At 66.7% G+C, this 24017-nt stretch overlaps 1 protein-coding gene across 5 annotated transcripts in view; it reads right to left on the reverse strand.

The window, feature by feature from the left end:
* Positions 1–454: 454 nt before the first annotated feature.
* The window catches only part of WSCD1 (WSC domain containing 1), a 29221-nt gene continuing 5658 nt past the window's right edge, over positions 455–24017 (reverse strand). For 4 of the 5 annotated variants that reach the window (XM_042965753.1, XM_042965751.1, XM_042965750.1 and 1 more), the window contains exons 2-9: positions 20585–21245; positions 16204–16318; positions 14701–14885; positions 10898–11019; positions 4075–4234; positions 3578–3742; positions 2081–2281; positions 455–1530 (exon numbers count right to left, since the gene is read on the reverse strand). In XM_042965753.1, coding sequence (XP_042821687.1) covers positions 1178–1530; positions 2081–2281; positions 3578–3742; positions 4075–4234; positions 10898–11019; positions 14701–14885; positions 16204–16318; positions 20585–21011 — 1728 coding nt within the window. In that variant the 5' untranslated portion in view covers positions 21012–21245 and the 3' untranslated portion in view covers positions 455–1177. Of the gene's footprint in view, positions 1531–1554; positions 1806–2080; positions 2282–3577; positions 3743–4074; positions 4235–10897; positions 11020–14700; positions 14886–16203; positions 16319–20584; positions 21246–24017 lie in introns of those variants that run through there. The other variant, XM_042965754.1, reaches the window with a different exon arrangement.

Here is a 24017-nt window from a genome sequence, read left to right on the forward strand (position 1 = left end):
CCCACCTCTGTCCTCACCTGCCCGCTCCCGTCCTCCTGCCGCATAGACTGGGAGACACCCCCCCCCCCACCCTATTCACCTATTTTGCAGACGCATCAGGGTTTTCGGAGCCTCTGAGCCTCTGTACATGCTGTTCTCTCCTCCTTGATACCCTCTCCCTCTGGGCTGCCGGGTTAACTCCCACAGATTGCTCAGGACCGGTTCAGGCTGTGTGCTCCCGAGACCCAGGCCCACGGTGACCCCGGAGCCAGCACATCACACGCTCCTCTGCTGCTGGCCTTCTCATTCCCATTTGTGACCACCCCTCCCCTGCCCCCCGCAAGGCTGTGAGCCGGGAGTGGGGGCCCCCACCAGGCAGCGGCGTCAGCCTCCCACACACAGAGACAGTGCGCAGGGAGGGACGGGGGCTCGGTCTCGGGGACAGGTGGGAGCTGCAGCCACGGCCTTCCCGCCCCCCCCCCCCCCCCCACCCAGGACCGTGCGGATGGACCCGGCCGCCCCCTTTCTCGTGCCCCCAGCACGGGACCCCACTGGGAGCAGGGCCGTCGAGATGGGTTGGGCAACCAGTCCAGGTGGCCCCCCAAGGCAGTCCCTCCTGGTCTCCCCACGTCCACCCCAAGCCCCCTCCTGCCGGCCCATGGACCCCTTGGGTCTGGGCTCCACCCACCCCGCCTCACCCTGACCCGGGACGGTGTGAATCCCAGCTTTCCCAGGACGTGGGAGGAAGAAGCCAGGGAAGGGGCCCCTCCAAGCGCCGAAGCTGGATGGGGTGGGGGGGGGGGGCACCGAGCTGGTGGCAGGTCCTGAGGTGGCTGTGTGCACGGCGGGGGGGGCTCCGCTCTGTCCCGCGCTGCCGGCCAGTCCGCGGGGAGGGGAGAGGCGGGGCTGCGGACCGCGGTGCCTGGTGGTCTCCCCACACGCAGTCACCGGGAGTCACGTGCAGTCAGCGGCATCCACGAGCCCCCCCGCCCACGCCGGGTGCCCGCTGCCCGCGGCGCCGATGCCCGCGTGGCCTGGTGTCCGGGCACAAGCCCGCAGCGGGGCCGGGCACCTGCGGGCGGGCGGGCGGGCGAGCGGCGGCGTGTGCGGACGCGCGTGTGAGCGCCGGGGGGGGTCCCGCGGCGGGTGCCCGCCCGGCGGCCTCGGGGCTCGGGGCCGCAGCGAGGCCGCGGGGCCGTCATCTGGGCACGTACTCGCCCGGCAGCCCGGCCCCGCCGTGCTCGCGCAGCGCCCGGTCCACCGTCCGGATGTAGCCGTCGATGAGGGCCCTCATCTCGGGGGTGAAGGGCTCGGGGTCGTGGGGGCGCCGGCCGCGCCGCCAGAAGCTGCCCTCCTTGTTGTTCTCCACGCACAGCAGCCGCTCCTCGCTCACGGACACGTTGAGGAAGGCCACCATGTCCCGCAGCGTGGGCACCAGGCTGCGGCGCAGGTCCTCGTAGTGCACCACCAGCAGCCGCTTGCCGTAGCGCAGCCAGTCCAGCACGTGCGACGACCACCAGGCCGCGTAGCTGTTGACGAAGTCCGGCCACTCTGCGCGGGGGGGGGGGGGAGAAGGCGGGCGTCGGGCGTGTCCCGCGGGGGCGGGGGCGGGGCGCCAGCACGAGCCGCCAGCCCCCGGCGGCAGGACCCGCGGCCGAGCCCCGCGGCGAAGCCCCGCGAGATTTCTCCGCCCGCGAGCTAAGAAACCAGGTGGGCTTTTCGTCTTGTTCCGGCTTGTTTCGGAGGGGGACACGTGCAGAGGTCGAGATCACCCCCACAGGATCAGTTGCCGGAACAGGGCCGCCCCGGGGTCTGGGACGAGGGGACTGAGCCAAGGAGGGACCAGAGCTCAGCCTCCCCGCCTCCGGGGGGGCGGGGTCAGCAAGGGGCGGGGACGGCTGGCGGCCACGGCGCAGCCCACGGGGACGGGGGAGCACGGACCTGCTGGACGCAGCGGCCCCTCCGAGCGCTCGGTTCCCGGTCCTCACCGCCCTGACCCGTGTCTCCTCGACCCATCGCCCACGGGCCGGACCCGGGGCCCCCCGGGCAGATCTGGGGAGCGAACCCGCGTGGGCCGCCCACCGACCCCCCCCCCGCCTACCTTTGCTTTTCCAGTTGCGGTCGGCCGCGTAGCCCAGGTGGCCGGCACATTTGCGGTTGAACTCGGCCACCAGGGACCTGTACGGGTTCCGGATCAGCAGGATGGCCGAGTCGAACATCTCGATTTCCCTGCGGCCGCTCTCGTGGGTCTTCACGCAGATGGTGCGCCGGCTCCGCCAGTGGTCCTTCTCGCCCTTGAACCCTGCGGGGGCGGGGGAGGCCCCTGAGCGAGGCGTCGGGATTCCCCCCCCCCCCCCCCCCCCCCCCCAGCAGAAGAGGAGCTGAACCCACTGCCACGAGACACCAGAGGCCGGGAGGCTGACCCGAGTCAGTCACGGCTGCAGGCTGGCCAGGGAAGAGACAGAGGCCCAGAGAGGGTGTGGACCTGCCCGAGATCACACAGCAGCACAGCCGCGGAGCCAGTCACACACGTGCCGACAAAGACAACCGTGCGCCCGTCTGTGCTGGACTTTACGTTGGGGGTAAAGGGGCTCAGCCTGGGTCTGGCTAAACAGCAGCCCTGGGGCCATGCTGAGCACGGGGGCTCATGGGAACACGGAGGAAGGGGCCGGTCGGGGGTGCAGAGGGATGTCACTGAAGGACTCCCAGGAAGGTGTCCCTGAACCCGCACTCCCGGCCGTGCCCCGACAGAGCCCCGGTCGGCCAGCCCGGGACACGTGCTCCTGAAACGAACACACGATTATCTTGGGCTCCTGGGGACCCAGGTCAGCAGGCGGGAGCCCTTGTACGTGGAGCAAACAGGCAGGGGCTCTCCGATGCCGGGAAGCACGGGCCCCCTGTGAACGTGGGTTCGCCCACTGGAACTCAACACATTTCAAACGCACCCCTGCCACAGGCCAGACACCAGGGGCCTTCACCTTGGCTCCTTGTGGCGAACGGCTGGGGAGCTCCAGGGAACCCGAAGCCAGACCACGGCTGTAAACACGAGATCTGGTCCCTGACACCCTGGGGACCGAGGTGCCTTCCCACAGCGGCCACCCTGAACCAGCCCCGTAAGCCTCACAGGGAAGCCTCCGGGGCCATCGCATGCAGCGATTCTAGCCCCCGGGCCCCTTGGCAGATGGAGACCGCCAGCTGTGTGGACAGGTTAGGCCCCCTGGACCACAGGTGATGCTACAGCCTCGCGGGGGTCAGTCAGAGCGGGCAGGACCCCGGGGCGGGATCATCCAGCCACTACCCCCACCCCCGCCGTGGGTACAGGTGACACTTGGGACCCGAGGACCAGAGGCCTGGTTCAGGGACCAACTCCCCTGGCTTCTCCCACCAGACCAGACCCACCGCCGAGCCCAGGGCGTTAGGGAACCAGAGTCCAGGCGAGAATCCCAGAGAAACTGGCGTTAGCGCCCGATGACCCAGAAATGCATCTCCTGCAACTCAGACTCCGGCCACACGAGCGCAGCACCACGGCCCGGGGAGCCCCTCCCTGGCTCCCGTCTACACTCGCTGCTTGGGGCCCCTGCCTGCGGCCCCCACTCACCCTTGTTGTACAGCGTCCCGTCAAAGTAGTAGCTGCCGGTGTAGAAGCCCGTGGCATGCTCGATGAGGTGCCGTACCCACGTGTTCCCGGCTCCCGGGAAGCTGGACAGAGCCACGAACACCTTGGACTTGGTGGGCAGGAACCTCCGGTCCGTGCAGCGAGTGTCTGAAAGGCCAGAGCTTGACCACGGACCGCCCCGCCAGGAACTGCTGACCCCAGACTCCCACTTCCCAGACGGGGAAACTGAGGCCCGGGGAGGGGGTTGCCACCTGTGCCTCGGCCGCAGAGACAGCCCCAGTGGTGACGAGACCTCTGCGCACCACGGCCCCAAGATGGGACCACCCACCACCAGGCTAGGGATTGTGCCCAGATGCCCCCCCCACCCACCGCGGCTCCGCACGCGGCCCCGGGGCATCTCCAGACCCGCAAGGCGCAAACGGGGGTAGAGCCTGGGGGGGGGGGGGGAGGAGGGGAGGGTCCTCGCGGTAGGAACTCACCCTGCACCGGCGTCTGGTAGACCTCGCAGTACTCAGCCTGCCTCGGGGCCTCGGGCCCCCGGCCACACAGCGAGCTGTCCACGGCGTCCCGAAGGCTGAACTGCGGCGTGGGGTAAGCGCAGTAGCACTCCCGGCCCCGGAGGACGGCCAGCGGGAACTCCTGGCGGGGAAGAGACGCATCCGGGGTGGGTGCGGGGCCTTGGCGGCTCATGCCGGGAGGCACACGCGGGATCGGCGGGGATGACGAGGCCCATCCTCCCCGTCCCACCCCGCGACCGGCTCCTGGCCTCTCCTGCAGTCCCCTGTCCCCTCTGGGAAGGCCGCCTCCTCAGAGGACGCAGCGGGGGCGCTGGGCGACCTCGGACAAGGTGCCGCACCTCTCTGGACTTCACCACCGAACAAGGGCAAGGAGACCGCCTTGCATGTTTGTTTCGGGGACGGGACGAGGAGGGTCCGACACCTGCACGACACTCAGGGCACTCAGCCCCACTCGCTCCTGCCTCTCGGCAGCCCGGGAGCATCCAGGGAGGGAGACGGGAGGCACGGGAAGCGTCTCGCAGCTTCAGCAACGCCGCACAGACCTTTTTATTTTTTGCCCACAGCAAAATCTCATAAATAAATAAATAAAAGAAAATCAATAGTGTTTTCTCCGTGTGGTTTTGGCAAAGCCGAGGATCTCCGTCCACACTCAGAAAAGTCACCGGGCCCGGGCCCCGGTTGCCGGAGGGTGATGCGGAGCCTGGGGTGGGGGCTCCAGCCCGCTTGGGCGTGTTCCCCGCCCCCTCCCAGTGTTAGAAGCTTGAGAGCGGGACAGCCCCGCGTGGGCCCAGCGCGTCCCAGGGGCCCCTGCTCCCATCTCAGGACTTTGCCGTCCTCCGATGCTCGGGGCACCTGACAGTTTGAGTCCTGAAATTCTGCCCGTGGGCCCCCCTCCCAGGCCCCCAAAGCCCAGGATGGAGACCACCCCCCCTGTTGGGCGTGTGACGCTCTTTCTAGGTCAGACCCACCGAGAACGGACCCCTGTGAAGATCCCCCGCTGCAGTGGCCCCAGCCCTCACCGGTCACTCGCTCGGCCACGGGGCCGGGGTCAGCCAGTGTTGGGGTGCAGGGCCGGGGCCTGGATGGGGGTGCAGAGCAGAGCCTGGCAAGCCCTCCAGCAGCTGCAGCGGGGGGGGGGGGCATCACCCCCCACCATCCCTCAGCACGACGTGGAATATGTCCCCACCTGATCTTCTAACCCAGCCTCAGAACGGGACTGTATCCCGGGACAGCGCCTTTGCGGACGTAGTTCAGGTAAAATACGGCGGGGGAAGGGGGGGGGGGACTCTAATCTAATCTAACTGGCGTCATCGTAAGAAGAGATTAAGACACAGATGGACAGAACACCGTGTAAAGACACAGGGAAAAGACCATCTCAGCCCACAGGCCTGAGAAGAAACCCCCCATCTGGGGCTTCTGGCTTCCAGAACCGGGAGAAACAAGCCTGTGTCGTGCAAGCCCTCGTCCATGGGACGTCGTTCAGGCAGCCTGGTGAGCTCTGACACCGGGGTCCTTACTGGCCCACACACGGCAGGCCCGTGCCCACCTCAGGGCCTTTGCACCTGCTGTGCCTTCGGCCTGGAACGTCCTGCCCCCGGCCACCCTTTTCCAAGCCCACTTTTCAGAGAGGCCTTCGCTGGCCACCCTGTTCCGTGCCTCAACGCCCTTCCCACCCTCACAGGACCCCTGTGCCCTTGCTGAGCTCTCTGGTTCTGCTTCACTGCCAGGTGGGACTTCGGGACCACAGTGAAACACTCTGCCCCGCGAGAACTGTCCAGTCTGCTCTGACGCACACGCAGCAAGGCCCCCGGCGGTTCCTCCACACGCGCGGTGCATCGGCCCTCCCCACGCCCTCCCTCCCGCCAACGGCCTCTGGGCCAATCCAGGCTGTCCCACGGCGTCCTATGGACAGGATCCCTCGGTGCGAACTTGGCATCTGGTTCCCTTCGCTCAGAATCACGTGTGCAAATCCCCAGCAGAGACCACGCCCCGGAGAACGCCCAAAGGATGCCTGAGGGACGAACGGCGAAGGAGGGAAGAACTAATGGGCGAAGCGCCCCCCCACCGACAGGTGCTGGTAACACACTTGGGGGTGAGCCCTCTGGGGTGGCCTGAGCCCCAGCTCCACCTAAGCCCTCCTGCCACCAGGTTCCCGGGCGCCGGTGTCCTGGACGTCCTGCTCAGGCACGAAAAGGCCAGCACGCGGGACCCCTCGCCAGCTGCGGTGGCTGCCCCGCGACCCTGCGCCCCACCCGGCAGCGACCCTGGCCCCTCCGCTCCCTCGAGTGGATTAAACGGTCAAGTTCCCTGTCGTGTGCGCAGCAAGGGGGGACTGGAGACAGTAATGTGGTTTTATTTACAACATAACCGCTTCAGGACATCACCGGATTCCGAAAACACAGAACAATTTTCAGCCCCTTGGGGATTTCTAGGACACGATTTCCATAAAAATTAAATATTGATGAATCTCCTCTCCGCCAGCCTCCCCGCTGCCCCCTCCCCCACCCGGGCTTCAGAGTCAGAGGAGAGAGCGCGGCGATGGGAGACAGAGGCAGGAGGTGGAGGACGGAGACGTGGGGCTGTTTCCGTCACAGGGACAAAGCGGAGCCTGCTCGGGCTGCGTGGGGTCAGGGGGTGCACGCCCCCCGGAACTGCATGCGGGGCCTGCCGTGCGGGGCGGGGGGCTGCCTGTGGGCAACGGGCACTGGGTCACAGCGAGAGCTGGGCTCTCCGTACGCGAGGGGTGGTCGCGGCCGGGGGTCAGGGAGGGGACGTCCCACCGGGCCGTCTGGGTCTCATCACCTCTGTCTCCATCCTCCTGGAGCGCCTTTCTCAGGGTCTCCAGGATTACAGGGAATTACAAAGACGTGAGATTTCAGAAGGGGAAACTGAGGCGTGGAAGCAGGGGGCGAGCTGCCCAAGACCTCAGGCCGTGAGAGGGCGAGCAGGGACAGAAGCTTCTGGACTCCCAGCCCCGGGTTCTGCCACACACCACGTTCAACTCCGTGGACACGGACACACGAACGGTGGGGTTTTTGGTGAAATCTTTGAACCAGCACGGAGCTCGCCGTGACCCTTCTCTCCGGAGGCCGGTCTCGACATCCAGGCCCAAACGGGAGAGATGCTGCGGGAGGAGGGCGAGTCAGGGCGAACGGGAGCCTGTCTGCTGAGCCTGTCACTGAGCGTGTATCCTCCTGCGTGGCTGCAAAGTGGGGACCGTGTGGGTGGAGGGGCAGCCGTGGAGGCAGGACCTGTGGCTTCGAATCGCATCCATGAGAATCCGTGAGAATGCCACGGCTTGGGGCCATGAGACTGGCCAGGACCTCGAGGCGGGACGTGGCCATGCAGGGACACGTGCCCGGGTCGCTGACTCTGAAGCCACCGTCCACGGTCCATCCTCGGAATGGGGCCAGAAGAGTCGCTTCTCAGAATGTGCCGGAAGGCTCACAAGCACACGCAAGAAATGCACAAATCCTTCACTCCGGCAATTCCAGAAACGTCTGATGACACAGCCCGAGGAAACAGCTGGGACCCTGCTCACAGGTGGGCCTTCGGGAACGAGTTCTATGCAACAGCCGGGCAGCAAAGGCAGAGCCCAGAGGCCCAGCAGTGGGGGGCGAGGGTCCTGGCAGCCACGCAGGAAGCACCCAGCCCAGGGAAGAAACGAATCCCCATACACTTGGAATACAAGACCAGAGGACGGGAAACCTCACTGGTGGTTTTCTCTGACGTTGCTACAGTTATAGGTGAGGTTTAACTGTGCGTCTCCAAATTTTTAAAATTTTCAAAAATAGATATGCATTACTTCTGTAGCCACCAACCCCCCACCAAAAACCGGTAAACGTTCTTTAAAGACACACGTAGTATAACGTGGACAGGTTTAGCACAGAAAGGGTACGAAACACAAAGCCGAGCCGGACAGCGGCCTCCTGAAAGGACAGCGCAGCCTTCTCGCGAAGGGAAAACGTCCCGACATCGAGGCGGTTAATCCACAGAACCCAGACCCGGACAGACCCAACCCCTGGCAGAGCGGGGAGGCCGTGGGCCCACATGGGACCGGCTGCACCTGCCGGGATCCAGGCGGGTCAGGCAGGGCCACGGCGGCGCAGAGAACAAGCCGGCCTGCCCACGGAGCTGGATTCCCTCCGTGGCCCGGCCGCGGGGCCTGCGCACAAACACCGGGGCCCGAGATCGACCACCCCAGGTCCAGGCTGGTGGTGGGTGAACACCTGAGCTCCCCTGTTCACCTTCTTCTGGCCTGATGGAGCAGGTCAGAGCGTCCGCGAGAACGGAGACGGGCGGGTGTCTCCCCACGAACCCCGAAAATCCGACGAGACCGCTTCACCGTGTTCACGCTCACACGACACGGACCCCTGCCGGCAGAGTCAGGCCGTCCCGCCGCGGAGAGCACCCCGAATTGTTCTTTTTCTGCCCAGCCACACCCCCGGAGCTCCCTGAAACCTCACGACCGACCGGCAAGCCACAGTAGAGGCGATCCTCCGCGCTGGGGAGGGGGAGCTGGGAGGCGGCCCCCTCCGTCACTGGCCTTCCTGAAGCCCCACCGATCCCAGCCGTGGCTCCACGGTGAGTGTCCTGCACCGCAGCCCGTGGACACACCTCCGGTGGCCGTGTGGCCCGCGGCGCGCGGTACTCGCGTCCTAGGTGTCTGCAACCTTTCCGCCAAATCTTCGGGGTTTGTGGCCTCGGCGCCGCTGGCCTTCCTGGGGCGTGGCGCTCGCCAGGGGCGGCTCCGCCCGCAGGGGACAGTCCGGCTGTCACACAGGGTGGGGGAGCTGCCGGCAGGTGGCGGGTAGGGGCGGGAGGTACCGACTCACCCTAAAACGAGGATCTACCCGAAGCGCCTTCACCGCGCCAGGAACCCCGCCCTGGACTGAGGCGGGAGCCCCCAGACTCCGGCGGAAACCGCACGAGGGCTGCCGGAGGGGGGCCGCCCCGAGGGCGAACCCCGTTACACGACGCCCCGGGGCGTGCCGAGGGGCAGGGGGCCGCGGTCCGGCAGCAAACGCCACTCCGCTGGGTAGAAGGTGGCTGTACCTGGACGCGGCGCCCCCGCCCACCTGGATCCGCCCCCCGGCTGCGCCCCCGCCCCCCGGCCGGCCGTCCCCGAGGGTCCACACCGAGCACCCGCAGGGCGTCTCACCTGCGGCCGTGGAGCTCCTTCCACGCCCGCCCCGCCGCGCACGGTCACGGGCCCTCTTTCCGGCCTGGGCGTGGCCCGGCGCCCTCCGCACACACGCAGCCCCCGCCCCCTCGCCTTCCCGGGGACACGCCCGCGTCCTCCGGCTCCGTCCCTCCCCGAAGCTGCGGACCACCCCAGGCCCCTTCGCCGGCTCCTGGCGCCGACCTCGGCCCCTCCCCGGCTGTGACCCCGTGTCCCCCCGCCCCGGGCTCTGCCCGCACCCCCGGGGGCGAAAACAGCCAGAACGCTTAACAGCGGGCAACTGGTTAACTCTACAGGATGTCCGCGCGGGGGACAGGGGACCGGAAGGCCCCTCGGTGCTAGCACGGAGCGGTCCCCGAGACCGACCCTCGGCCCAGGAACGGGAGCTGCCCCGCCCCCCCCCCCCATGCCATTGGGAGGGGGGAGGGCAGCACAGGAAGCCCAGCGCGGTGTGGAGACTGGGCCCCGCCTGCCCCACTTCCCGGAGCCGGCTGGTTCTGGGGCCATGTGGGGGTCCCCCTCGGGGGAGTGTGTCCCCTCGGAACCCCGGGAGGTTAAAGCCGGTCACGCGGGGCACCTCCAGGTTTGCAGACTGAGGCAGCCTGGTCTGGACCTGCCTGCCGAGTCCCTACATACCGGGTGGGGGAGGCTCTCGGGGGAGGGGAGGGGGGGGTCTGTGACAGCCGGTGTAGTGTCCCCCTACCCACGGCTCTGCTCCTGTGCAGGGGAGCAGGGGCCCCGGCCAGTTGTGAGCCCGAGGGCACCCCAGCACCCTCAACGGCTGGAGACGCAGAGACCCGCGTCAAAGGCTGTGGTCTGGGAGGACAGTACACACGAAAGGCTCCGTCTGGGGTCCAAGGGATGCATCTCAAGAGGAACCAGGGAGGGTGCGTCCCTCTGGGCTCCCCAGCCTGCCTCCTGCACCTCCCAGTCTGCAGGGTCAGAAGCACGGGCCCAAATGGGCCCAAATGCCCGCTGCCCCTGGTAGGGGTGCCGTGACCTCGGGCAGTGTGCTCCAGCTTCTCGACCTGCGTTCCCACTGCTACAAACGCAGAGTCCCAGCGCCCACGGCTTCCTGCCACCCCCCGGGGGGCCACTCTGGGGCTGGCCGCTGGACCCAGCCCCCGACCTCCGTGCTCTGCGGGTCTCGTCACTTACAAGCCCCATCTGGCCTTGACGGGGTGTCCCACCCGGAGCTACCGTATGAGGCAGGGACAGTGGCCTTAGAGCCCGGCCCAGCCTCTGCAGAGTCGCACCTCCTGTGAGCCCGCGCTGGGCCAAAGGTGCACCTGTGCCCACAGTCCCTGAAGCCAGGTTCAGGGCCCGGCCCTGTCCCCGATCCCCGAGCCAGCACGTGTCACCAACAAACCCCATCATTTAACAACTGACACCTGTGTCGGAGCTCCCATACGGGAAGGCACTGTCCCGCCAGCCTCAAATCCGTCGACCGCGCCCCTGCCAGCCTGGGGGACCCACGCTAGCCACGGCCACGTGGCCCTCCCTCTCCTGTCTCCTCGGTCCCGAGAATCCGCATCCGGCACGCACCTGCCCCTCGGCCTCCCGCCCCCCGCATCCCCGCACACACTCGTTACAGGACCTTACTTTCTGGGAACAAAATCCCGAGCATGCCTCTGCTGTCGCGTTGGGCTGCAACAGGGAGTCGGGGAAGGTGTGGGTGCCGTTCTCTGGCAACCTGAAGCATCCGCGGTACGTGACGGTCCTCCCTGCGGGGACAAAACGGTTTCTGGTGAGAAATGGTGCCCGTCGCCAGGAAACGGTGGCTTCGTGGTCTGAAATGGGTGCTAACATGCTCAGAGGGGCAAGTTTCAAACCAGAAAGCAGACCGCCCCGGAGAGGGTGTGGGCGAGCCGGACTCCTGAGACCACGGTGCCCAAACCTTGTCACCCGCGGTCACCCTCGTCACAGGGGCCACGTGGCTGCAGCTGTTGACCTCAGGCCTGCTTCTCCTGCCAGCTCTGGGGATGGGGACCATCCTTTCTTCCTTCCCTCCTTCCCTCCTTCCTTCTTTCCCTCTCTCCTTCCTTCCTTCCTTCCTTCCTTCCTTCCTTCCTTCCTTTCCTTCCTTCCCTCCTTCCTTCTTTCCCTCTCTCCTTCCTTCCTTCCTTCCTTCCTTCCCTCCTTCCCTCCCTCCTTCCTTCTCTCTCTCCTTCCTTCCTTCCTTCCTTCCTTCCTTCCTTCCTTCCTTTCCTTCCTTCCTCCCTTCCCTCCTTCTCTCCTTCCTTCTTTCCCCCTCTCCTTCCTTCCTTCCTTCCTTCCTTCCTTCCTTCCTTCCTTCCTTCCCTCCTTCCCTCCCTCCTTCCTTCTCTCTCTCCTTCCTTCCACAAATCTGGATCAAGCATCCCTTACATGCCAGATTCTATAGTACGTGACCCAAGAGGCCGGTATTCTGGAAAATTGTATGTTCCCACAGCACAGGTGTGAGAACTACATCTGTTGATGTGAAATCCCGCCACCATCCCCCCCCCCCACCCCACCAGCAACCGCTGTGCTGCCAGGTCAGACCCGCTTGTTGTCTCTGATCCTGAATTCCCACCAGGCCCCACGAATGCTCAAGCCCGTGTTAGAGGAAGCCTCCAGCCATGTCGTCATCCAGACCTTCTGGTGGAAACGTCCAGCCCCTAGCTAGCTTCCTTGATGAACCTTCTGGAATGTTTCGGCTCCGAGGGCTCGTGCCCCTTCCGCATTCATCAGGGTTTCTCAGATGCCTGCCTCACTCTTGTGCCCCCCACGCCCCAGCAGCAGCCGGCACCCCCGGAGGCGTCTCCATGCACAACTGTGGAACAGGACCAGGCCTGGGGCCTGGGAGCCCGCCCGGTGGGCCACGGCTCTGTGGCCTGGGCACCAGGGCGCGGCCCCTTCCCCGACTGCAGCGGGCCCTACAAGTGCCCAGCGAGTGGACGGCAGGGGACGGGGCACGGGAGGCGTGGGGTAACCCGCCTCAGGCTGGTGGTTGAGTGGCGCCGGCTGTCTGTGCACGGCACCGTGTCACTGGCCGGGGAGAGCCCGCCATCCCCTTGCGCCCAGGGGACAGTCCAGGGCCTCCCGGGGCACGAGGGCACCTCCAAGGTGAGGCGCTGCTGAGCTCCACTTCTGGGCACTCACTGCCCAGGGGCGCGTCCGTGGGTCTCCCTCCTGTGAGTGCTCCCTGCCAGCGAGAAGCTGAAATTTAAGGCGGGTGGTCACCCGGGCAGCTCGTGACTCAGACCCTGTCTGCTCGGTCCCTTGAGGAGGACGGGCGAAGGGCAGCCAGCCGGCCCACAGCCTGCGGGAGGGGCAGCCTCACACCGTTTCAACATTAACCGTGACGGCAGGCGCAGCCGACCCAAGACCTGGGGCCGGCTTGAGTGACCGGGCCACGTGGCCCCAGTGAGTGGGCAGCCTGGAGCCAAACGGCGACGTTTGAGTCGGCGGCGGGGCACACAGGAGGGGCCGGCAGGGCAGCCCGGAGCCCCCGTGTGGACGGTGTCCGAACCCAGGAAGGTCAAAGGTCCGAGAGGCCAGCCAGGAGGCCCACGCAAACGTGCAGGTGACAGTGCAGGGCTCCGGTTCTCCACGGACAGGCGTCGACGAGTGTCCGCTGAGATGACGGCTCATCAGCGAATCCACAGTGCGTGGTCAGGACCTCCACGCCGTCACGGATGCCCGTCCCGAGTCCTTGATCGCATCCTGTCTGAACACAGACACCACGCAGAGCGCCAGCACTGGCTTTCACGATCACCCAGAGTCGGAGCAGCGGGGTTCCGTCCCGCTGGGCAGGCTGGCTGGTGGCACGGAGAGCCGGGGACCCCCCTGGCAGTCCCGGCCCTCCTCCAAGCTGGGTCCCGGCCCTCCGGGAGCATGCCACGGCCGGGAGGCACTGTAGCGGACGCTGGGCGGTCCCACCTCAGCCAGGGGCGGGGGAGGTCTCCCAGGTTCTGACTTCTTCCCACTCCCAGCCTGGCCGTCCCCATCGCGACAAGGACGCTCCGACGTGGGCAGGTATTTTGGAAAGAGGCTTTCGACGATCACGTTACGGGGGTCCGGGCTGAATCGTCTTGCAGTGAGGATGCATTGGAGTTTCAGTCGCGCCTCGCTGGGCACTTGCAGTGGAAATCTGGGGGGTTCGCTGTGGCTGCCCGGAGCGTCAGCTCACTGCCCCTCGCGGTTGGTGACTGCCTCCTGTGTCCTGTAATTTGGGATCGTAAGCTCGTCTTCAGTGAGGAATTATCTACGGGAGCTCCATTCGCCTGGGCCGGTGGCGCAGCTCTAAAGAGACTGCATTTGCTGTGTCGGTACCTCCACGCCGCCCAGAGCCAACTGTCAAGCTGGGGCATCGGGACCAGGCAGGCGGTAAAGAATCTGAACGTCAAGCAAAACTCACCCAAATGCAACCCTGCGATTACAAATTCTTAGCAAGGGTTTTGCTTTGGTTGTTGTTTTGTTTTTAATTTCACCTCCAGCTGAGGTCAAAACACATGGGTTTTTGTACCCTTTCTGAACTGGTAGGTGGTATTTTCTTTTGAATCTAAGATTGCACAGATTTATACTGGAGTGGAATTCTGTGCGCGGAGCTCTCAGTCCAACCCCACCCCACAGGCCCACAGCCTCCTTTCCTGCCCGACTTGGACGCTAAACCCTAAGCTTCGCTTTCCTTCTTTTGGTGGGAGCTCGGCTGCACACGAGAAACGACAGCTAGGAAACTTCCAGGCCCTCCGGTAGGCCTCACTGCTGCAGATCTAGGTCTGCCTGAGCACTTCACGGAAGAGACCGGCACCAGAGAGGCAGACCAAGCTGCCTGAGGCCACACGGCATGTCCCAGACCTACCTGGGCCGCCAGATCAGAGGCTCTCTCCCGCCAGCCCACAGGGAAGCTATGCCTGGCCCTGAGCCCAAGCAGCCCTTCGCAGAGCCTAAGCGGCCCCTCGCCGCCACGTGAGCCTACCCCCCCCAGTCCGCACGCGAGCTCGCCGCCCCCCGCAAAGGCGTTGGGATAGAGAGGGCACAGGTTCTTCCCAGAGTCCCAGCCGGGATCTGGAGGAGGGGCTGAGGGCGAGGAGGCGGGGCTGCGGGCGGGGAGGCGGGGCTGAGGGCGAGGAGGTGGGGCTGCGGGCGGGGAGGCGGGGCTGAGGGCGAGGAGGTGGGGCTGCGGGCGGGGAGGCGGGGCTGAGGGCGAGGAGGCGGAGCACAGCGCGGGGAGGCGGGGCTGAGGGCGAGGAGGCGGGGCTGCGGGCGGGGAGGCGGGGCTGAGGGCGAGGAGGCGGAGCACAGCGCGGGGAGGCGGGGCTGCGGGCGGGGAGGCGGGGCTGCGGAGGCGGGGCGCAGCGCGGGGAGGCGGGGCTGGGGGCGGGGCGCGGCGCGATGGGGCGTGGTTGAGGGAGGGACACAGGGCGGAGCCGCACACTCACGCTTCCTGGAGCCGGGCTGCAGCTCCTGGACGCGGTACACGGACAGCCGGCCGACGCCCCCGCACGCGGAGCCTTTCTCCCCTTTGCACTCGTGGTTACAGGCCTCCGGCCCGACGCTCGTCACAGGGAGCCGGTTCCCGCAGTAGCACTCCGCCCCCGCCTCCAAGCCCGCGTAGACGTAGGACCTGCCGGGAGAGCGCCCTGCTGAGCCCCTGCCCAGGTACCGCAGCACCCACCGACGTCTGGGTCAGGGTGGTCTCGGGTCAGGTCTGGGGAGGAGGCGGGGACGGCGGCGGTCAGCACACGGCTGGCCTTAGGGGCGTTTTCAGCCGGATGTCAGGGTCATCGGCTGAATGTAGGGGAGCAGCCCTTCCTTGGGATAAACGACTCCCATCAGCAGCCCTCCCACCCTTGCTCTGGTCACCCTGAGCTTTGTCCCCAAGGCACCGCCTGCGGGAGCTGCGGGTCCAGCGCCGCGGTGCGCTGTGTACCCGCTTTCGGCTCCGCAGGGCCAGAGCCCGATTCTGTGGCACGTGTCAGTCCCCCTGGTGCAAATATCCCAGCGCAGACGACTTCAGCCACGGAGGGCGCAGCCCCGGGCTCACGACATTATAAGACTTCAGTGCCCGGGCTGAGATGGCACGAGTCTGAAGCACCTGCCGCCAAAGGGGTCCTCTACCTGCTCCCACTGTGACGGGGACCCAAGGAAGCCGAGATTACAAATGGGACCTGCTGCGTGCCACCTGGGATGTTAGCTCTGGAAGGAGGCCCACAAACCCAGACTGATCCCCATCCGGCCGCCTGCTAGCCGCGTGGCCCCAACCCCCACTTACTACCCCCCCGTCTGTCTCCCCAACTGCCCGAGAAGGAGAGGACACCGTCGCTGTCAGTTTTAATGCTGTCCGAACTGTAGAAGCCCCTCCGAGCAGGGACCACCCTTTCCTTTCCGGGCCTCGGTTTCCCTGTCTATAAAATGGGCGCAGTTAATTGCAACCAACCAGAAGGTGGTGAGGACTTCGGTCACAGCAAATGTGGACAAATCTAATGTCAGAGAAACAACACACGAGGAGCCCCTGCCGCCTCTGGTGCCCCGGCTCCCGAGTGTGAGCACGCACGCGTGCACGCCCACAGTGAGCGGGGTGCCTCGGCGGGAGGGGCCGCTCCAGCCACACTGCTGCTGTCTGCTAACAGCAGGGGGAACAGGCAGCAGCAGAATCAGCGGATCTGGCTGTGGAGTCCAAGATAGAAACGCGCTTCTCCCGCGGAGCTAGAAGGGTCCCCGGAGACGTGCGGGCAGAGGCCCTTTACTGTAGCTGAAACACCGGAGGAAGCCGAGGCCCAGGGAAGGAGGACCACTCGCCAATGTGGCGGGGAGCCCCTGCTCTCCCTGCGAGCCCGTGCCCTCGTCGGTCGCCCGCGGTCTGATCCGTCCAGCTCCCGGCCGCCACGGACCGCCTCGCTCGGGGACCGTCTGAACCTCCTTCCCGGCGGACTCACACTCACCGCTCAGCACACGCATCCTGGCAGTGGGAGACGGTCATCTTTCGCAAGTCAAAAAACACGGCCCCCTTCAGGGTTCTGTCCCGGCCACTGTCACTGAAGCATCCGACGTACGTACCTGCGGGAAGCACAGCAGAGACTCAGGCCCCGGGGACGGGGGAGGGGTCCTAGCCGTGGGACACCCCCCAGGACTGACCAGCCGGCCCAGGCTCTTCTCAGAGGCCCCGGAGACCAGGCTGCGGCCTCACCTTTCTCCGTGTCTCTGGACCCCTCCGCCTCCTTCGTTTCCTGCCTCTTTCCCTGGTTAACGGCCCACCGTCCCCACAGACGCCTGCCAGGGGCTGGCGTCAGCCTGAACGCCTTGTTCTTCTTCCGGCCCCAGCTCACCCCTGAACCCCTCCCCGCCCTCCCTACCCGCCCTAGGTTTGGAAAGGCCTCCCTCCACAAATGTCCCGATGGGCGGTTTCTGTCGCCTCCGTATGACCCACAGGGAAGAAATCAGTTACGGAAAGTCTGACCTTCGCTAAAATAAAGAAGCGGCAAAGGGGAAGAGCTACGTCAAGAAAAAACCTGCGCTGCCGGGGGGACGTGTCAGCAGCACCGAGGGACGGCCGAGCCCTCACCCGTCCGGGCATCACCCCTGGAAGGGGACGCGGGGGGGCACGTGATCCCGCCGAGCGGTGGTGCTGCTGCCCCCACGGTAACATGCCAGAGGGAGCCTGTAACAGCCCTGCCTGTCACCCCGACTCGGAGGGGTCTCCCAGAGACGCCCGGGGCGGGCACGTGCGGTGTGTGGACGCACAGCCACGTTGTGCAGGAGCCCACACGGTCCCACGCCGCACGCACACGCAGCCTCCGAAACTGGGCTGCCCCTGGGGGGGGGGGGGACGCGCCCAGGGCCCCCCTCCGGCGGCGGCTCCCAGATGGCTCCACGGTGGGATCACCCACCAGGCCGGGAACCCCGAGGGCAGGCGAGGCTCCCGGCTGCCCCTGCCTGGATCGTGGCCCCGAGCAGCGTCCCTGGTCCCCCTGCTGAGGGGTTTGCAGAAGTGGACCCACCAAGCCCGACTCCTGGGACCGAATCCAGAACAACCGTCCCGTCTGTGAACACACCTGACGCCACCCCTGACCTCAGCTAAGTTACGGCCACGTTCTGTGCCTCAGTTTCCCCAACCGTCCAACAGATAAAGGCCCACCCACCTGCCTCACCCGGCACCAGCCCCTTTCTTCCTGCCCGCCCTCTGTTTCCTGCCTGTCCTTGACGGGCGTTCCCGACCACTCCAGCCACCGCGGCCACCCCTTGTCAGATTTTCTGACACGGGTCAACACCCAATGACGACGATAATGCTTATCACTACCTGCTGTTGTTAAAGCTGCTTTATCCCCATGCGTCCCGTGTCCACCAGGGCCCTGCTGGGTCTGGCACACCGTCAGCACCAGCCCCCGCCCCCACCCCAACATCAGGGGTGGCCCAGGCCCTGATGGTCGTCCCGAAACCAGGCCGACGAGCTCCCAGAGGCCGGACGCGGCTCCCGGGCCCCGACTTAGGAGAGGCAGAGCGGGGGAAGGGTCGGTCGAGGCACGCAGACACCTCACCTGCAGGACGTGGGGGCAGCGGGGGGAGCAAAGGTCACCCTTGTCAAGGTCTGCCCGCCGGGACGAGCCTCTGTGTCCCCTCAGCCCCAGGACGCCCATCACACGTCGGGCCACACCTGCTCCCGCTCAGGACCCGGGACCCCCAGGGTCACATACGTGTCAGCACCACTGAGACCCGAGTGGCCGCAGCGGGAATAAACGCCTATCCTTGGCCGGCTTACTCAGCGAAAGAAAACTAATATTTGAGAAATTTCTGGCGTGCCGCTCGGCAAAGAAGAACGTCTATTACGGTTTTCAATTAAACATCCAAAACATAAGCTCAGGGGTTGTTAAACATTTATCACCGTTGATGGGAAATTAACCGGAAGCGTGTAAAGGGGGCCGGGCTCACGACCCCGAAGGCCGAGGCTGGCGGGTGTGAAACGTGTGTTCGGGGGCCTGGATTCGTGCCCCTCACCCCCAGGCTGCGAGGCCTGGCCCGTGCAGCCCCCTCCCTCCCTGCCTGTGCCTCAACTTCCCCATCCGTAAAGTGGGCTCGCGGCCCCACGGGCTCACAGAGGGTTGAGAGGGGACACCGCCTCCTCGTCGGGCGGCCGTCTGGAGGCGGAGGTGAATGAGTTCTTGGGCGGGGACGGCCATCCCTGCGGTCCTGCGCTCCAGCCGGCGGACTGGAAAATAGTAGCTGCACAGTTAACACACGAAGGAGCGGGAAGGAGAGCAGCCGGGCCTGGGTTCTCCGGACAACGAGGTGTGGCCGGGGGCGGGGGTGCAGGAGGCCCGGGACCCACGCGCGCGCTCCAGCGGCGAGGGGGAGGGGAGCCTCCCTCCTGGAAAAACACCGAATGACTCCTCCGGCTCTGACGGAGGCGAGGCTGTGCGGCGGAGGAAGGACGTCCGAGGGACACACCGGGACACATCCTGAGGCGGATTTATTACTTTCGGCTGAAACGGAGGCAATGCATTATTGTCTGTGACTCCGCATCTGTTCATTTGCACATCAGAATGGACACGCCGTGAGGCTATTAACGACGGCTTTGGAGATATTGGAATGTCTTTGGAAATCACTATCAATAAAAAACACACTGGCTACGGAGAAGTTACTATTTCTCCCCTAGTAAACTTACTGACATTTTATTCCATTATGGATGTTGTCCAAGGTATAATGAAATGCTCGGTGATTGATGGGGCCTCCTGCGGCTTCCCGGGCCTTGCAGGAACCCCTTTCAGGAGCATGGCGGGCTGCCCGGCCGCCAAGAGACGCCCTCTTTGTCTGCGGCCCCAGCAGCTGGCCCGCAGGCCGCCATCCGCCGTGAGGAGCCGGTGGGGGTCGGCGGGGGGGGGGGTGCTTCCAGGCCAGCGCCCCCTCCTCTGACGCTCTCCCTCCAGCCCCCTGACACTGCGGCCTCCCCGGAACACAACTGTATCCTCGCGCTCTAGGGGGGGAGCTCAGACCTGTTCTAACAGCCTACAGCAGAGGGGGCGCTGACCCGCTGACCGCTCAGAGCCCCCAGCATCCTGCAGGGGGAGCCTCAGACTCCTGCTGCACCAGCCGCTAACCCTTCACGTGCTGGGTCATGGGGAGGCTGGGGGTCGCTGGGGAGGAAGCCAGAGAGCTCCCACGGGGCACCCCGGGGGCTCGGGGAGGTCACCGGCCCGACGGCCCACGACGGCCAAGACCCTGCTGCTCCGTGCGACCCTCCGGGCCCGCGCAGTCTCTCCCGTCTCCTCGGCCGTCGCTCGACCCCGCCCACGGCTTCTCTAGGCCCCTGGACACGGCCTGAACCCGAAGGTGCTCCCAGGGCCGTAACTGGGTCGCCCGAGCCCTGCCCTCTGCTGGCTACGTTATAAAGACCCTCGGCCCGTGCCCCAGTCCCGCGGTGCAGATCTGGTTGTGCCCCCACCCTGGGCTCCTCGAGTACACTGAGGATACTAGACCGGTACATGGATCCTCAACAGGATGGACTGAGAAACAGCGGGGAATTGCAGCAAATCTGTTCAAGGTCACAGAGCCAAAACCCGGCAACACCAAGACAGAAACCCAGGTCTGTTTTCAACACCTGTGCTCTTTCCACGGCTGCCTCTCGAGGACTCCGTGTTGACTTTGCCAGCCATTCACATTTTAGTCTAAATGAGTGGTGGTGTAGTCTGCCTAGAGACCCAGCTTCCTGGTGTGCCGGGGCAGGTCTACAGAAAGCAGGCCTGTGTAATGTGAGCTGCAGAATCAGTTCCTTTTGACCCCCTCATTCTTGGGCGGAAGCCTCGCTGAGGAATCCCATAGCAAGGGCTCCGACCTCTGTGACCTCAGGAGAAACTGCCTTCCGTGGAGACGGGAGCATAGCACCCTCAGGGCTTCACTCACTATCGGGGTCATTCCTCCCCCACCACTGACTCGAGGGCCACCGGGCTCCTCCCTCTCTTCCCTGGACCGTCTCACCTCCTGAGAACAAAGCCAGACTCCCAGGCCCTGTTCCCCTCCAGCCGCCCCCAGGCTGCATTCTGAGATGCGCGCCCCCTCCGAGTGCCTTCCCTGGCCGCCTTCTCTTCCCTGTCCCCACTTCCTGCCGGTGTCCTGGGGCCACATCCCAGGCAGGCCACGGCCACGGGGAACGCAAACGCGGGCAATGACCCCGGCAACTGTGCCGCAGTCCTCCGCGGTATCGCGTCTCCCCCGCCCGCGGGCCTCCCCCGCCCAGGCAGCCACAGGGCCGGACCATCGAGCGGCCCCCGCCCCCAACCACCCATCCCCGCCGCCCCGCCCACGCGAAGGGCAACCGGCCCCGGCACCTACCTCGTCCCCCGAAGGCTGGCCCGGGGGCCTCGGGGCGCAGGGCGGGCGGCCCCTGGGGGTCGCCCACAAAGTGGTGGAACCAGCCTCGCCGCGGCTGGCGCAGCTCCGGGTTCCGGGTCCGGAGCCAGCGGGGGCCGGGCCGGGCCCGGGCCGGGGGCCCCCGCGGCACGTCCACGCCGAGCGGCAGGTCCGGGCTGACCCGCGGGGCCCGCAGCGCCCGGCTGTCCAGCAGGCCGACGCCCAGCGCCACGGCGGCCACGGGGAGGGCCTGCAGGGGGCCGGGGGCCCGGGGCCCGGGCGGGAGGGCCACCCGCGCTCGCTGCAGCAGCAGCAGGCTGCCCGTCATCAGGTAGGCGGCCGACAGAAAGAAGAGCAGGAACCGCGTGCGGCGAAGCAGCTTCTGGAGCCGGAAGGAGGGTTTGGCCATGCCCCTGGGCGGCAGGGCTCCCGGCCGGGGCCCCGGGCACGGCTCCTAGCGCCCGGCCGGGGGGCAGCCCGGGGTCTCCAGAGGCCTCATGCCCGCATCCTGACGCCCGCCGCGCTCCGGCCCCGCGTCCGGCAGGTGCTCCGACGACTCGGTCACGCGGCTCCGGCCACGGGGCCCCGCGGCTGCGGCCTCTGCCCCAGGGTCGCCGGCCTCGCCATCGCCGAGCTCCGGGATCTGGAAGAGCAGAGAGCGCGCGCTGACGCCGACGAAGGGCCCGCCGCGGCCCCCGCGCCAGGGCCGGGAGCCCCTCCGCCCCAGGGCCCGGCGGCGCTGCAGGAGCACCCGACGGACAGGGGGCTCGGTCCCGCCCGGCCGCCGGCCACCGGCCGCGGAGCGACACCGGCCCGGTCCGTTAGGCCCCGGCCTCCCCGGGCACAAAGCGGGCGTGAGGCCCTCCGCTGGGGCCGCGGTGAAGGAAGGGCTCAGAGGCGGCTCCGCACCGAACCCTCCTGGCGTATCATCTCATTTAACCCCTGGGGCAACCGAGCAGCCGGGTGGACACGGTCGCAGCCCCACTTTACAGGTGACGCAAAAGGAGGCAAAGGCACACGGCCGGCGAACCGAGGAGCCCAGCTTTGGAACGGCGCGTTTCAGAGGCTGTACCGTGGCCAGCGATGGACGCCAGCACGCACAAGGGCGCCCGGCCCAGGGCGGGAGTGCCCAGCAGGCGCTCGATACGTGTGTACGACCTGCCGAGTCCCTCCCGGGTGTGCACGGGGACGGCAAGCTGTGTTCTGGGAACCGCGTCTGCAGAGGCTTCGGCACAAGAGAGGGGGGGTGGGGCCGTGCACCTGCTACGGAGCCTGGGGCACCTGGCGGGAAGGCAGCAGGGCGCCCGGAGCGGCCTTCAGGGCCGCCCCTCGCCGCCCCGGGCCTCCGCGCTCACACTGGGCTCGGGCCCCCCGTCGGCGGTAGCCTCTGAAGTGCGCTGCGAGGCGCCGGCGGGGGCCTCTGCAGCTGCCGGGAGCCGGGCGGCTGCTCCCGGGTGCCCCTGAGCACAAGGACAGTCTTGTCCCGGGAAGAAAAGCTCCCAGCAGCGTGACTAACGCGGCCTGGGACCCCCGCCAGGCCCCGCAGCCCCTCAATGACCACTCTGTGCGCAGGGAACAGCCAGCCTGGTGTGCGTGGAAAGACAATGTTTGGGCTCCTGTGGGCTGGCGTTCCCGGGGCGGCCAGACCGGCACCACCCTTTCCAATTCAACCCCCAGCCTCCACGACCTGAGCCCCCGGGAGTGCAGGGACCCCCGGGGCTCGGGCGGGGGGTGGGGTGGGCTCGATAATCAGCAGCGGAAGGTGGATTTAAACTCTGAGCCGGGAAGCCATTTCGGCTGGGCCTCCAGACCTTTCATTTTCTCGTTAAGCTGGTGCACGCCAGGCCCGCCCCGGCCAGCCTCGTCAGGCTTGTAAAACCGCAGAGAAAATCCCAAGAAATCCCGCCTGATCTCCCTGCCTCCAGCCTCGGCCCTCCAATCCGCCCTCCGCGAGGCCGCCAGGGTGATCCTCCTAATGCACAAATCTGATCACGGTGCTCCCCTGCTCAAAACCCCTTTCCGTAGCTGCCCGTGGCTTCTGGGATAAACTCCAAGCTCCTCGGCATGACACACCAGCCCCCATCTGGCCTCGTCTCTTGCCAGGCCCCTTCCTTCGGCTTCCCGTCACACGCGCGTGCGAGCACGCACACACGCCCGCACCGAGATCTGGGAGGCACCTGAGCAGTCCTCCTCGGCACCTCCTGTGCCTCCACTGCCTCCTGTGTCTTCCACCCCCTCGGCCCAGCGAATCCCTGTGTGTCCGCCAAGGCTCGGCCCGGTGTCTCTTCCTCCAGGAAGCTCTCCCTGACTACCCCCACCCCCACCCAGCCACCACACACACACTGGTGCCGACCCCTGACCCCAGCAGTCAGCACCTGGGACAGCTGGGCCGTGAACAACTCTGGGCCCGGGGCCGCCCCCTAACCCTGCCCATTCCTATATTCCGGTGCCCGCACGAGGCCTGGGCGGCACAGGTGCCCCGAGACCCTTGTTCTGAGTACACTTTGTAAGGTGACTGAGCAGATACAGTGACAGGCACATCCCGACACCAGGAACCTGATCCTGTGGGGCCTGAAGTCAGAAAAGCACGGGGACACAGAGCAGCCCGGCTCCTTCAGGCACAGGGACGCGAGGGCGGCCTGGTGGCCCGTCCACGCTGTAATTCTAGGAACGGGGTTTCCAGGTCTGCTCACAAAGGGCTCCCGGTCACAAGACTGGGATTCTGTCGGCGGAAATAAACGGGGAGAAGGGACGCCTTGCCGTGGAAAGGAGAGGCTCGGGGAGCCGGGGCGGAGGGCGGGCGGGTCAGCCGTTCGGGGTCGGGAACCACGGTGCGCGGTGGGTCCCGCGCCGTGCCGGGCGCAGGACTTGGAAACTCGCCACGGGAAGCGAGTGGTGGCCCATCAGTCAGGATTCGAATGACCACACCGGGCTTCCCCAAGGACCCCCAAAGTCCCCCCCAGGGCCATCCCGTCCCAGAGGGGCCTCCCGGTCTGTGGAGGGGGCCTGGGCGTGAAGGTGGGGACAGCTACTCTCCCGGACCTTGAAAATCGCGCAGCTGGTTCTGGGCCCAGAACGCCTGCCTCGGGCGGGGCGGGGGCTGGCATGCCCTGAGCGTCAGAAACTGGTCCCCTGCCCTGGACTGCCAGTGTCACACTTGCCGTTGGCCCCTACCCCGTCGCCTGTCCTCCAGGCTGCTGGCCCCTCCAGGCAGGGCCCCGGCCACACCCCCAGATCCCAGCGCACAGCCAGCAGCTTGGGGATGGAAAACGTCTCTGGAGTGACCACAGGTGAGCGCGGCCTGGGGGTGGCTGGGTGACCTACAGCCGCTGCACAAGGGGCTCCCGCCAAGCCTCGAGGTCGGCGGGACCTGCCAGCCCCCGGGGGCACACCCACCACGGCCTGTCTGCACGGC

Source organism: Panthera tigris, chromosome E1, assembly GCF_018350195.1.
Source record: "Panthera tigris isolate Pti1 chromosome E1, P.tigris_Pti1_mat1.1, whole genome shotgun sequence".
Lineage (NCBI taxonomy): Eukaryota > Metazoa > Chordata > Mammalia > Carnivora > Felidae > Panthera > Panthera tigris.